At 34.3% G+C, this 14,470-nt stretch overlaps 1 protein-coding gene across 6 annotated transcripts in view; it reads right to left on the reverse strand.

The window, feature by feature from the left end:
* LOC106077298 (membrane-associated guanylate kinase, WW and PDZ domain-containing protein 3-like) overlaps nt 1–14,470 on the reverse strand; it is an 84,841-nt gene that overhangs the window by 27,426 nt on the left and 42,945 nt on the right. For 5 of the 6 annotated variants that reach the window (XM_056025328.1, XM_056025327.1, XM_056025329.1 and 2 more), the window contains 8 exons: nt 12,790–12,847; nt 11,403–11,461; nt 6,751–6,852; nt 5,221–5,406; nt 3,671–4,357; nt 2,736–2,776; nt 2,434–2,530; nt 726–827 (listed from right to left, as the gene is read on the reverse strand). In XM_056025328.1, coding sequence (XP_055881303.1) covers nt 726–827; nt 2,434–2,530; nt 2,736–2,776; nt 3,671–4,357; nt 5,221–5,406; nt 6,751–6,852; nt 11,403–11,461; nt 12,790–12,847 — 1,332 coding nt within the window. The remainder of the gene's footprint in view (nt 1–725; nt 828–2,433; nt 2,531–2,735; nt 2,777–3,670; nt 4,358–5,220; nt 5,407–6,750; nt 6,853–11,402; nt 11,462–12,789; nt 12,848–14,470) is intronic. The other variant, XM_056025330.1, reaches the window with a different exon arrangement.

A 14,470-nucleotide genomic window follows, 5' to 3' on the forward strand; every position in this document is an offset into this window, starting at 1 on the left:
CAGTAGTCAACTCCATTTCGTCTCCTTCAAGTGTCTGCTACTGCCAGACCTAGCTCACGTGTACACTACAACACTGTACTGTCGTGAGGACCATTAGATGATAGTAAACTGTCAGCACTCTGGATGTCAGCCAGAGGCAGCTTGACCTGCCAACACCCAAGTGGCTACTCTAATGTACATACATCATCAACTGACAGCAGTTACAACAACTCTTCACTATTTATGTTTACCCAAAAACCTTTCCTGCATTATTAGTAACTAATCTCTCAAAGTTTCAACTATATTTTATTCCTACAGTATCCTTAATTCACTTCACTGGGCAGCATTCATTATTATGAGCTAAATTGCAACTTAAAAAAAATACTAAGAAATGATTAGCCATACTGATTTGAAAATGTTCAGTCAATAATCTCCCCTCTCCCATTTAAAAAGCTTTTAGCTATGAAAAGGTTAAGTAAGTCTATATTTATGGAAAGAGTCAAAAAAGCTGTTGATCATAACAGTCCATGATTAGATTTTAGAACAAAAAAAAAAAGAATATGTTTAAAGTATAACATTGTTACCACTCAACAGATGAAATAGTAAAACATAAAGGCTCAACTGTGTGTGCCCTAACTTTGTCTATACATTATCAAACAAATGTAAATGTTAGTGGAAGAACTCAAAAGTAAACTCACTAAACAAATGTTAGTAAATATTTGTTTAAAAAAAAAAGTCAAACTGACCCTCATCAACTTCATCCAGTGGGGGTGGTGGCGGCGGTAAAGAGTCTCCGTTCTCATGATCAGCACCACCATTGAAGGTAACATAGCTGTCTTCCAGTTGTTCTGCAAGGGGCAAGAACCAAGAACTAACTACAATGTGATATGTATGCACAGTGCTCTCCCATATCCTAGCACTACATTTTTACACCAAAGAGTGCACAGAAGATCTAGTAGTAATGCAATAAAAGTTGCTAAATCATTCACACATTCAGTTTTAAATCAATGTTAACCTGGGTATCTTTATAAATTTATATAAGAATGGTTTGTGTTATAAATAGTTCCTTCATTTTTTACCAATGACTAAATAATACAATAGTGATGATGGCCAATATGAAGATATCAAGGTTAAATACAAAAACCCAAAAGTTTTAAATTTTAAATTTTTGTGAGACCTTAAAACTGTTTGAACAAAATAGCAAAATAAAAAACAATATAATAATATTCGGTGCATTAGTCTATAGTAAATGAACTGAATTCTAATAATATTTACATAGAGAAGACAGTTTATTTCTCCACTACATATGGATTTGTGTTATGTTTCTGATTGTCATTCTCTCAGACTGTGACATACTCCTAGACATACCTTTAGGAATATCTGCATAAAAGCACATTTTCAGGATATTTAGATACAAAAATATTAAGTTTGAAACATTAGATTAAGTAAAATTTTTCTGTTCAGTGTTATTTTTAAAACGAAGAAGTTTGGTTTCATCTAGAAATCATCTGTTCTGACTTGAATATCTATCCATAGGCCACCATTCAAAAAGATTGTCATTTTATTTGTACAAACAATAAATAAATCATTATGGATAAAGAGTGCAACTTAGTTAGATATGATCTTTTGAATTCTAGGATTCTCTTTTGGCAAACAAATTATAAATTGCATCTGGTTTAATTATACTGCTGCACTTTAATATATTCATTTAAGTTGTTTTTTTTCAAAATTAATAAATAGATAATTAATAATGTTCATTTTACAGGGTTCTTTTTTTTTTCTAAAGCTAGCAGATTCTTAGCATAAATGTGAAGCCGCAAAATTAAAGACAATAATGCTGAAAGTCACATTCAGTAAAAAAAAATAATTTAAATTGAAAATAGGAAAAGCTGTTTGTTAAATTCACAACTGTAAACATAATTTGTTCAACTTGTCAATTGTGGTATCTCATTAGTTGTGTAATGTAACATGCTGTGATGGCCGTAATGTTTAGTTCAACTTACAAATTGTATAGGAACACTTTGCTCAAAGAGTCAATTAAAATAAAATGTTTAAATGTGTTTCTTGTTTGATTATACAAACAATGATTTCTTCTGAGATAAAAAAAACAACAAAATTCACTGCCAAAGGGTGAAATATGATACCAACGTCTTTAATACAGATACTTATTATTTGGTAAAAAAGAACAATAAAACAACACTTTTTAGTTGGTTGTTTGGTTAATTTACAACTAAATATATAACATACAAATTTTAAAAAATAACTTTATAAGGCTTAAGACTGAATCACGTGTACTTTTAGCACCATGGTCTTCAATTTATATTTGAGAAGCTATGCTGCCTGGATCATCTCACAAAGTGATGAATATAAAGCAAGACACTAGTCAAAGACTGCTGTAGACAGCACACACAAGAGGAACAAAGCCCAAGCAAGACTACACACACAAGAACCTACCGTTGAAGTTTGGATTAGGGTTGTTCTGAAAAAAGTAGGCTCCAGGCGATGAAGGGCCATTGATGCTTTCTGAAGGCCTGTCATCAAAACTTCCAGACTGAAATAAAGAAAGCTATTAGCGTTCTGTGCCTCCAAGTTTTCCTGAGCTACCACAACAATCTCTATTTTATTGCATTTTAGTTGATAGTTTTTTTTTCCTTAACTTAGTTGTCATTGAATTATAATAAGTTTAGAAATTATTTTATTTATCTGAATAGAGTTTTATAAAGAACGTAAAAAAAAAATTTAGTTAAATTCCTTACCACTTTAACATGTTTTTTCCCTTTGCCTGGAGGAGGAATGCCTAGAAATGATAAAGAATAATAATATCTTTAATGTTCCTTACATTATTGTAATTTTGTTAAAAAAAATAAAATGTGTAATCAAAGCATTAAAATATCACAATCTATTGTGAAAAATTAAGCCAATAGATTTAATATTTATTTAAAAATTGAGCTTATGCAGTAAGCATTAATACTTATTCATAAGCCAGATATTAATTAGATTTAAAAGTGCATTTACCCCAGTGACAAGAATTTTAATCAGTCTGAAAACATCAATACTTTTATTAAATGTAAAGAGTCAACTAACAGTGACCACCAATGCACTTGCCGAAAGCTAATTTAAGTTGTCTCAGCAACAAGTCTAAAATAGGCAATAATTTAATTATGTTATTTCTATATTCACAAAATTGTCTATCCCATACCTATATTAAATATATCCTCAGAAAAAAAGTAGCACTTCACATTATAGTTTTAATGAAATGACTGACTTTAACAATGTTTTACTAGTGAGGACTATGCTTGTTTGTAACATATTTTACATTTTGGATGTTCCTTCAGAGTTGAAGTTTATCTACTTCCTAGTCTAAACCCTGATGTAGGATGACGGGGGACGACAGTGGCCAGGGTATGTGCTAGGGAACATTGAATGAACCAAATGACAGTCCATCACGCATAGCGCACAACCAGGCCGCCATCCAATGTTAAAGCAATGTATTGATAATTTTGAAATTATGTATATATATATTTAACAGGCAATTATTCAGCACATAAAGTTTGCAAACTTGTACATTTCTACGAATAAAGAAAAACAATATGAAGAAGTGTATATAGACATGTCCTGCCAATATCCATTAAGCGTAACTAAACAAATTGTCAGACTCATATAAAAGAAAAGGAAAGAGTGTTAGACTTACCACCTCGTTGTACTACAATCATGGTCTCTTGATCTTGCTTACATTCTTTGAGTACCTGAACTGTCTTCTGGTGTGGTAGCTCTCTAACCATCACAGAGTTGATCTGAATCAGCAAGTCCCCTTCCAATAATGTCTTACACCGACCTTGGTCAAGGATTTGTTTCACTCTCTGACCATAGGGGCTGTCTGCTATGGTGAACCCAAAACCCATGGGGCCTTTGACTATTGGTATTGTCAGAATTTCTGGCTTGCTTAAGGACAGAGAAACCAGGTCAGGTATGGCATTGCCATCTTCATGGTTTATCATTCCGTGCATCGTCCCCTCATCCTGGCTGTTGGAGGGGGAAAGACTTGAAGTAGAATTCAGGCCTGGTCCAGCTGCAGACCTGGCCAAATCTGGTAGGGATTTCATCCCTGACCGCAAGTTGTTATAGTTCCTGGACTCCACAAAGCCATTGTTACCAGATGTGGAGGACGTATGGGATGTGCCAGCATCCTGAGGTAGAGTCACTGCCACTGTAGTCACTATTTCTGTGTTGGGGTCATCTGGGTCAAAGTTCAAAGGGTAACCCCGACAGGTCTCCAGCTGCACCGTTTCACCAGGTTGAATAGACTGAAAAAGTCTAACAACATCTTGATGTGTGTAACCTAACACGCAAGTATTGTTCACCCTAACAATAACATCTCCTGAAACAGAAATACATCTCTGTTAACTTTACACCGTTACTGTTACATTTCACATTTGTTTATTTACCTACACTGATATAACATGATGTCTGAACAAATAAAAATACATAGTGATCCTTTCTACACTACAATACAGTTTTAGTAGCTTCACTGTACCCCACTTTTATACAGTACACTAGTGACTACTTTTAACGAATCATATATTTTTATATAACTACACTTTTTTTTTTGAAGTAAATTCTCCAATCTATAATAGCAAGTACAAACTGAGCCCTTTTATATGCATGTTTTGGATTAATGTTAATATATATATTAATATATATATATTTATAGTAGTGAAAAGGGTCATTTAAGAATGAGAAGGTTACCCATTCAAATAAGTAAACAAAAAAATACAATAAGCTTCTTTAAAGATATTTAAACTGAGTAGAATTGTTTGAAGCACAACCTTATAAATTATAAATGGCTGATTAGGTTATTATTTTATCAGCTGTTGGCTTGTTTTATTTTTGGCTTCAAGGGTTGATTACAGCCTTTTTTTGGGGTTTAATAATTTAATATGTTTTGGGATATGTCAGAATTTTGAGTAGCTTGGTCTACTGAATGGTTCTCTAATGCTGCTAGTTCAACAGACAGTAACATAAGAAGCTCTATTGACATTTGTAAAATGTTTTACATGCTTCGGATGTTCCTTCACAGTTGAAAATAATTTACTTCCTAGTTCTAACCTCCTGCAGGACAATGATATATTGGAATGTGCTGGGTTTGAAGCTGGGAGCATTGATATGTCTGAATGACAGTCCGGCATGCAAACCGCACAACCAGGCAGCCATTGATAAGCAAGGATGGGTGGACATATTTACCAGTTCTAAAGTTGCCACTTTGATAAGCAGGTCCATGTTCTACCACATTTTTGATCTGTAAAAACTGTGTGTCCCTGAAGTTGCCGCCAACAATTGTAAATCCAAGTCCTCTGGTTGACTTAACAAGTGCTGTCTTAGTGAACTCCCCTTTTAGCTCATCAGGGTTTTTAGTAAAAAATGGTCGACCTGGAAAACAACAGCAAATATATGCTTTAATTTTTCAGCATGATTTTATTGTTTCTACAAAGCAGGAAAACATACTATTTGAAAATCATAGTATGATGAATATACTCTGCTTTTCAAAGATAAAAAAATTTGCAAAAGGTAAAAAAACAAATTATTAACAGGTTATAATTTTGTAAATATATTACACTTGTATGGAAATCCAATAAGGCACAAATTACAAACCCTCTCCTTTTAAAAATTAGTTTAAATATTTCTATTTAGCATAGAACATTTTTTTTTAAACTTTAATTTACTCCTTCGTTTTAGTAACAAAAAAAAATATAACTAAATGGATTTCCACAAAAATGAAAATATTTGGATGATTTTATTATAAGATGCAATAAAAAATTATGCAGGGAGTTTAGAACGAAAAGACAACAACAGTTATGATATTGTTGTTGTCATAATTATTGGTTGTCCCTAATTTGTGTGTGTGCATGTGCATACTTAATTAAACACTATTTCATGATTCAAATATCAGGCACATATAGTGGAGAACAGCTAATAAATGTCAATCATTAAACTATATTTGCTATGTATAAGACTGTTAGAAGTGTATATAAATAGAAACAACAAATAAGAAGCGCTGCCTGCCCCTGTGATAAAAGACAGCCAATAAACTATCTGTATTTGTACTACTGTTGGCTACAGATGAAGAGATACCACCAGAGACTCTAGCTCTACCATTGCCAGGGGGGAGGTTACTCTGGTGAGTGGTTATCTTGTTCTACCTGTCTCCAGGAGTACAAATAAAACTGCTACTTACTGGTGGAATCTGCTCTACTAAACATTTGTGTAAACACACACCAGGGCTATTTTCAGCAGCTCAACTCTGGCATTTACATAAAGGCTAATTCTAATATTGCCAAAGGGGATAAACACTGAGCCCTCAATACTGGTGCTAGGCAGAGCTCATTAAGACAACTTCGATAGTTTTTAAGTTTAAGAATACACAGGGCTTCCACTGTTTTGATTTAATATTACAAGGTGCAGAAAGTAAAGCCACACTTTCTTGGGTTATTTTTTTTTTGTTTTATTAAATCCTAGACCACATGTGGAAATTGTGTGATAGACACAATATAAGTTAGCCTCCACCATGAAATGGGTTGGTGAGCCCATGTGTCTTTATGAGTTTAGGTATTTTTAAAATCATTTTTATGTTGAATGAGGGGAACTACTTGTGAAATGATTATTTTGTGGTGGAGGGTCACTTATATGATTAAACACTAAAGCAACACCAAGAAGATGTCAGTGGACCTTGAGGTGCAAGGATCACAATTGTTGAAAGGCTAAGTAAGCACTTACCACCAGTATAGAGCTGGCCGTTCATGTTGTTTTCACTAGCTGACCTCTTAGTCCCAGCTTCAATTGGCTTTTTTAGGCGAGGGTAAGTGTTAGTCACCTCATCTGGAGAAACAAGAAATAAACACAATAAACTATCTGGTAGCATTAGTTTATACCCCTCAAACTAGATGCATTTAAAAAGAATAGCATTCTTTTTTTCTGAATCATTAAAATTCAGGTCATATTATTCCTAAATGTAGAATAAAATAAAACTGGTTAACAAAGACAAGAGTGATTTATAATGACTTAGTAAAATGTTTGTAACCAATGGAAGTAGAGAGCTTACAAAGTCTTAGATTTTACATTAAAATGCAAAAAATATCTCAAACAATAGGTTACACAAGGATGTTTATACAAAGCACACTTAAATAGACTAAATCTTAGGAGGATAAAAAGAAAAGCTTTGAAATATTTCTCAAGTAGACATCTATATTTATTTGCAAATTTAAATGTAAAGAAAAATAAAGGTGATCAATCACAATGGTTGAATGTAAAGATGTCTGTAGCTACCAGCCACTATCAAACTTAGATATCTTTAAGTTCAGACATTTATTCTGCCCACACCTGAAGTTTGTGACACTAACAAGATTTAGATAACAAGCCATTTTATTTTAAACCTAATGTCTACCCTTCAATTATATTAATTAGAACAGGTGTTGGTTATATTCTTCCTGCTGTTAAAACACCTGGGTCTTGTAAAAAGTTGTTTTAGATAAGATTTTTTTTTCTCAACTATATTTGACATTTTTTTTTTTTTTAACTTTGAATAATATGCTAAGCCTAGCATCAAAATCATAAAAATGAAGACTGTGTTGTGATTATTTTCACTAGTTGTAAGTTGAGTGTGTAAATGTCTACATGTTTTGGATATATTTCAAACACTTAAGAAGCCAAATCTAGAAAGGACATACTACAAGATCTAATTCAGGTGACCAGACTACCCTATGTAGATTTACTGTGAACAACAAGAGACATTCTAGAAGTTGTAAAAAGTCAGCAATGGCATAATTAGATGGCTACTTTTGTTTCTAGAGACAAAGGATGTCTGCCAAGATGATTCACAGGTATTGATATCTCCCATTGAGATTGGGAAGAACCTGCTTTGATTAACTAGGCAGACTTTGTCCCAACCTCCCAACCACTAAACCAAAGGTAAGAAAGAAGTGCTTCACATTTTCAAAACAATATTTTAATACAGCTTACAAGTAAGAAAGTAAAAAATTTAAAAATTATATACAGATAAAAGTGATGGTGAAACAAAGGTAATGAGTAGAAAAGAATTTCAATTTGGGCGACTGTGACTAATACTGTTTACCAAAGACTTAGTTTACTTCACACAAAAAGATGCTATGAAATTATTTCTCCCATAAGAGCAGTGGCTAAGAACTAACGCTAATTATACAATTGTGAGCAAAAAAACATTATTCAGATTTTTTAGTGGATTAGTTGATATGCATTTCCAATACAAAATAAAAATGGATGCTTTAAATAGAATTCAGATTAAAAAGAAAGCAACAAAAAACAGCAGACAGAAAGTTCTAAAGATATTTTGAGTGCTGTAGAAATGTAAGAACTGCAGGTGAATCAGGTATTTTATTCTAAATTCATACATCCCAAGAAGTTTACATGAATAATAAGAAAATCAAATCATAATTCATTTGACATGTTTTGAATGATTTAGACTGAATTTTGGCTACTTTGTTGATAATAATTCTTTTAAAACATGAATGCGTTTCTTAAAAAAAAAATTATTGATACATTCACAATCTGCTGCTTGAAATATTTGCCTATATAGGGGCCCAGCTTAACTATCATATAACAACAAGATACAAGATTTTGTATTTTTATAAAGAATATGAATGTGATCCTCTGTTGAGATTTGAGTACCTTAAGCTAGAATTATCAAACAAAGTTCCCAGTTTCTTTTTTTATGTTTTAAGAAGAAAAAAAAGGGACAGAACAAGCTTAAAACGATATACTCATCAAGTCTAGTATATTCTTTATTCTGACATTCTTCACAGGTGGAACTGCCATTACAGTGTCAGTAGAATAGTATGGATTCACCACTCTGGCTTTCCATCACTGTCAACACTCAATGTGATATAGTCTTTATACCTATCTGTAAGAGTGCTGAACTAATAACCTTACAGGATTCTCACACTATCTAGTTTTACATTAGTACTGTGTAAGTAAAGATTAGATAATGTCTTTAGACAACTCTGTATTCTCCATCATTTTATACCACATTGAGAATTATCTAAAAACAAGCTCTTCACTCTTGTAAGTACACTGGATCAAATAGTCTGTTTCAATACATTCACAAAATAAATTCACCATAATAAACAATCATAATAGTCAGTGTGAACCTCTTCCCAAGATCTTCACAATATTCAGTGTGAACCTATTCCAAAGATCTTCTAAAGAGTCAGTGAGAACCAATTTCCAAACATGACCAATTACATTATGTCAGTACTCAAAAGCAAGTTAAAAAAAAGGTTCGTGTCACAACTGTCAGACTAAGAAAACAACATACATTACAGTTGGTTGTAACACTCAGATGTTAGAAAATACATATCAGGATGTAAACTGATGCAATCTTACTGCACAGTATATCAGCATTAGAAATAGCACATTAAGTGAAACAAAACTGAATTTGTATAAACGTATGTAAATGAAGTAGATTGACAAATGTTTCCTTTGATTTCTATTCTTATTGACCAGTGCCTTACAATACAGGCAGTGATTATGAGCTACAAGGTGGCTAAATAGTAGTAGGATCGAGAACTATATACCTTTCAACAGAGCAACTTTAACACATGGTCAAAGACAAAGAACCAGTATCTCCTGGGCTTCACACATTTAAACATCTAGATATCAGGAGAGTAAATATTTGCAAACAAAGTAATCTATGTTTTATAAACGACTTTAATCCTAACATTGGCGCAGTTGTTCGCCACAAGAACTGTCAGTTATCCAGACTACAACTAGAATCATCTCAATGTTGCAAGCCTGGTGAAAGCTAGCACAAGGCTCCCCTAAAACTTTTAAAAGTGCGAGCCATAACTTGGCCAAGTTATGAGAGCAGGGCTACACTCACACGGGCATTCATCATTCCTCCACCCGTCCTCCCACCTTATCAAAGTCGATTACCGATGCACGTGCAGTGTGCAAGGAAGTGAAATAAATATTTAAGCAGGACATCGCGAAATGTTCAATCCCAGGCCCTTGGCATGTGTGTAGGGGGGGGTGGGTGGGTGAATAACAGAACAAAATTTACATGTCAAGAATGAATGGGAAGAGGTGGGAGCAGGGGAGGTTGTGTAGGATGATCACACAACAAGGGGTAAGCACACGGAGGGCTAGGCTCACACGGAAACATTATCCTTGCAAAAAAATGGTGCGTACAACAAACATAACTGAAGGTCGAACTTTGCAAAGAACGTAATGTAGAAATATCTTCCTTGAACTTGATACAAGTTCATGCCCCACTGGTCTGTTGGTATATATATAAAGTATCGAACTTGTAACCTTGCAGACATCTGTGTGTCTGAACTGAACCAAAAGACTTTCCCAAACGATACAGCTATGGTCAGAAAAGAGTATAAAGAAGGCTGGAGGGGGGGGGGGGAAGAGATCACAGTTTTACTTTAAAAACAAACATTTAAAAACAACAATAGGACTATATTTCACAAGAAAGACATTAATTATGCCCGTTTAACTTGCACAATACTGTAAACATAACATAAAATAAAAGTTTGCCACAAAGCATCATCTAGATATTTAGATGACCATTTCAAGCAGTTTTAAATCCGTCAGGTCTTTAGCAATGAAGACAAAACTATGTAAATATAGAGAACTACCGACAAGGTCTTCACGTGTAACAATACAGAGTAAAACGGACAATACGTATTTAAAGCATGGCTGAACATTTTTAATTAAGAGATACACACGTATGAACGACTCACGGCACAGCGTGCGTGTAAGGAACCAGTTATAATACACCACTATGCTCCAAGAGTAACACACATTTCAACTAATTACATACACGCACGCACACATTGAGCGCGCGCAAAAAGCATAGGAACAACAAGAAAGGCACGGCGTGTGTATGAAACTATGGTTTAGCCCAGTCGTTCCAAACGAACAAGATAAACACAAATTATATCACCCGTAGATCATTATTTGGAGCGTTACCATATTTTGAGTTGTTGTTTCCAAGTCTTATCGGGTGTTACGTGCTTCTGGCATGTGTTTGCAGCTTTGATCTCACCACAGCACTTCAGTAATGGTTTGGGTGTCTCAGGAAAGTCTTACATAATTGATACACCTTGATCCAGACCGAAATGTGTACTCCAGAGTCACGCAGTGTGTATTACAGCGCAGGCACGTTTGAATGAATGCTAGCCCCTAGCGATAAAGCGAGCAGCAAGGTGACTTCTCAGCTTTCAAAATGAAAAACGCACACACGATTCGCATATATCCCTTTAGATCTTTTATGTATTCTTTTCCCCACGACTTAAGACTTCAAGAATACGGGAGAATCCGTAATAAGATTGAGACTGGGTATTTGAGAACTGTTTGCAATGTTCAAGTATCAAGGACTAAAAGCTTACCTGTTTGTTTCTTGGCTGTCTGCACTGGGTTCTCATACTGAGTTTTTCTATTTACATGGCTGAGAAACAAAACAAGTTTCAGTTATGACATAAAGTATACAACATCACACAATAAGATGAGTACTTCAAACAATGATTAAATATTAGAAATGGTAGGCCTATCACTTTTATTTCAGTTGAGTCAATGAAAGAGTGTTTATACATGACAAAAAGTGCTGCACTATTCTATCTTATAACTTGGTACAACTTTTTACAAAGCTTATATCAACTCACTCTGTCTATCTGGTGAAAACGTTTGTACACCAACTGTTTAGCGCTATTTCATGCTTTTAGCTTTCTCAATACGCTAAGATCCTATCACTCTATCTGGATCAGTGAGACAGCATGAGTTGATATAAGCTTTGTAAAGATATTTCTAATCGCACAGATTTATTGTTGTTGGTCTAGATTACTCTAGATCTATTAAAAAATTTAATTACAATACTGATCCAAACTAATCGATACAATTACACTTCGTATAAGCTTTCTTTTTTTTTTATAAAGTCTTACTTGTTATTCAGTTAAGTTAGGGAAATAGTGTTCACACAAGACAAAAAGCGCTACACTCATCTATTTTAAAAGTCCACGAAGTTTTATTTGTATTAGAACAAACTAGTTTTAAAAGAGTACAACTCATTAGTAGAAATTACTTTTACATTTAATACAAGGAAAACGAAAGTGGTTTTTTTTTTTTTTTTTAAACTATACAATCTTTCCAATCTCTGTGCCCTTTTGTATCAACATATACGCTTGGTTGTCTGTTACAGTACAACATTAAGTTGGGATGGTTCATATTTCAACTAGATCTCATTAACCCCAAAGAAGGTATATTACTTATGGTGCTCTCTTATTGGAAGCTTCATTCTTAGCCACGAGTTTTTTTAAGCATGATGTAACATTTACAAGCTGACTTAATGATCAGGTGATCGCATGACCACTACAAACAAAAAAACTTCCCGTTGGCCTCAAATGTAACCAATGGTGCGTATCCAGTGGAGCGTGGGGGGTAAAGTAAGCCTACATAGTGGTTGTAGCAAACACCGACGACGTCAGTCAATAAGTGTGTGTGTGTGTGACCATGAAGTGAAGCCTAAACCAATCACACAATTATTCATTGTGGAGCTAGGGCTGCTAGGCCAAACATGAGTGAAATGTAAAATTATGATTTTTAAAAAGAATGTATAACTTCTGTGAAACTTTTGGACATGCCATCACAAGACCTGGTTGTTAAAAATGTATACCTCCTCTCCCCTCTTCATTGAACTATGAGTCTATAACATACATTGAATATCTTAAGGCGTACTCAGTTAATTATGTAATAACTAGCCAGAACAGAATCAATACTTACTCAATATAATAAACGCCATAATGAGGATCTTCAACTTTTTCCCAGCCAAATGGAAGCTCTGTAGAACAAAGAAACAAAATGTTTGATTATAAATAAATTAACCACATATCTTTAAATGAACTAATAATCAAAATATAAGATAAATAATATGTTCCCACTTATCAGACTATGTGTATTGTAAGGTTCAATAGAACACAATTCAACAATTAAGTCATAGAGAGAATGTTAAACCAGTGATACAGATCTTGATGCAAACATCAACTATTAATAGACATACGATTTTGATTGAGAAAACAAGTCCATGCAAAATATATAACACCCCAATAATATCTGTGATGTTTGTTATAAACTTAATCACCGGTATTCTCTGTAAGGTTGATATGTATCACACTAGAATGCCATATCCGTTATGTAATGCATATATCAAAGTAACAGTCCAGAAGTACACTAAGACTGTTAGAACAGTTGAGGCTGTACACTAACATAATGCTGGTAGTTAGCATGTACGTGTACCGTCATTAGTAACCAACACCACTCACTCAAACACGTACATACACAGAAGCACAAAAAAAAACAACAACTCTCCAAAGAGATATAAGGGTAAACCTAGACAGACGTTAACATTTCTCCGTGAACAGCGACGAGCGATGGACTACACAAGGGGGGAGAACTACCCGCTTTACCTATTTTAAGCAGATCCACGGGTAGTCACATGTTTAAAAAAAAACAACAGCGGGTCTTCCATTCACTGCTAGCCTGAAGGGGTAGATCTACAGGTTATAGGCTGGACGTAATCAGATCAAAGTAACCCATCATAAAAACTAGATGGGAATCTCAAGTGGTATCGGAATATCAAAACTGGGCTCAGAAAGGTCCATGAAACAAATACAGTGGTTGGAAGTAGCAACGATGCCGAGACAAGATAGACAGAAACCTTTAGTGGCACACAAATGAGATCTTCCATAGAAAGAAAACAAATCATACAGATGCTTTATATGTGATGTTTCAAAAAAAAACAATGTTTTTTTTGTTGTTGTTGTTGTACCAGAGCTTTTAAACTGATGCTGTAGCCTATATATTTGTTGTAAGAGCAGTCAAAATACATCTTTTCCAAACGCAGACATGAAATAGTTTGACTTTTTTTTTTTTTAAATTTCATACTTTTTATACAAATTCAGTTTTGTTTCATTTAATGTGCTATTTGTAATGCTGATATACTGTGCAGTAAGATTGTATCAGTATACATCCTGATATGTATTTTCTAACATCTGAGTGTTACAATAGAACAATAGAATGTCTGTTGTTTTCTTAGTCTGACAGTTGTTGTATTAACAACTCAAGAAAATATTCTATGACTAGGCATAAGGATAACAAATGCGGTTCAGCTAAACAATAAAGTACTATCAAGGAACAGGATCTTCCCGTGTAATCTCCAGCTCTAGTTGAGCGCTTCAATTTGAATGATGGCATTCGGTTTAGTTATAACTCTCCATATTCATTTCCCAGTCACGAGTGGGTGTGTCCAGCTAATCAATGTTACTAAATAGTCAGACCACCCTAACACTGAGCCTTATATGCAGGTTACACAGGCTGCACCCCTGGTATCAGTACGCAGTTTGAAACAAGAAATGGCTCATGTTGCGCAAGTGTTACTGCTCGCCTGCTCTCCACCGAGTACACG

The sequence above is a fragment of the Biomphalaria glabrata genome, chromosome 4 (assembly GCF_947242115.1).
Source record: "Biomphalaria glabrata chromosome 4, xgBioGlab47.1, whole genome shotgun sequence".
In the NCBI taxonomy this organism is placed as follows: Eukaryota; Metazoa; Mollusca; class Gastropoda; family Planorbidae; genus Biomphalaria; species Biomphalaria glabrata.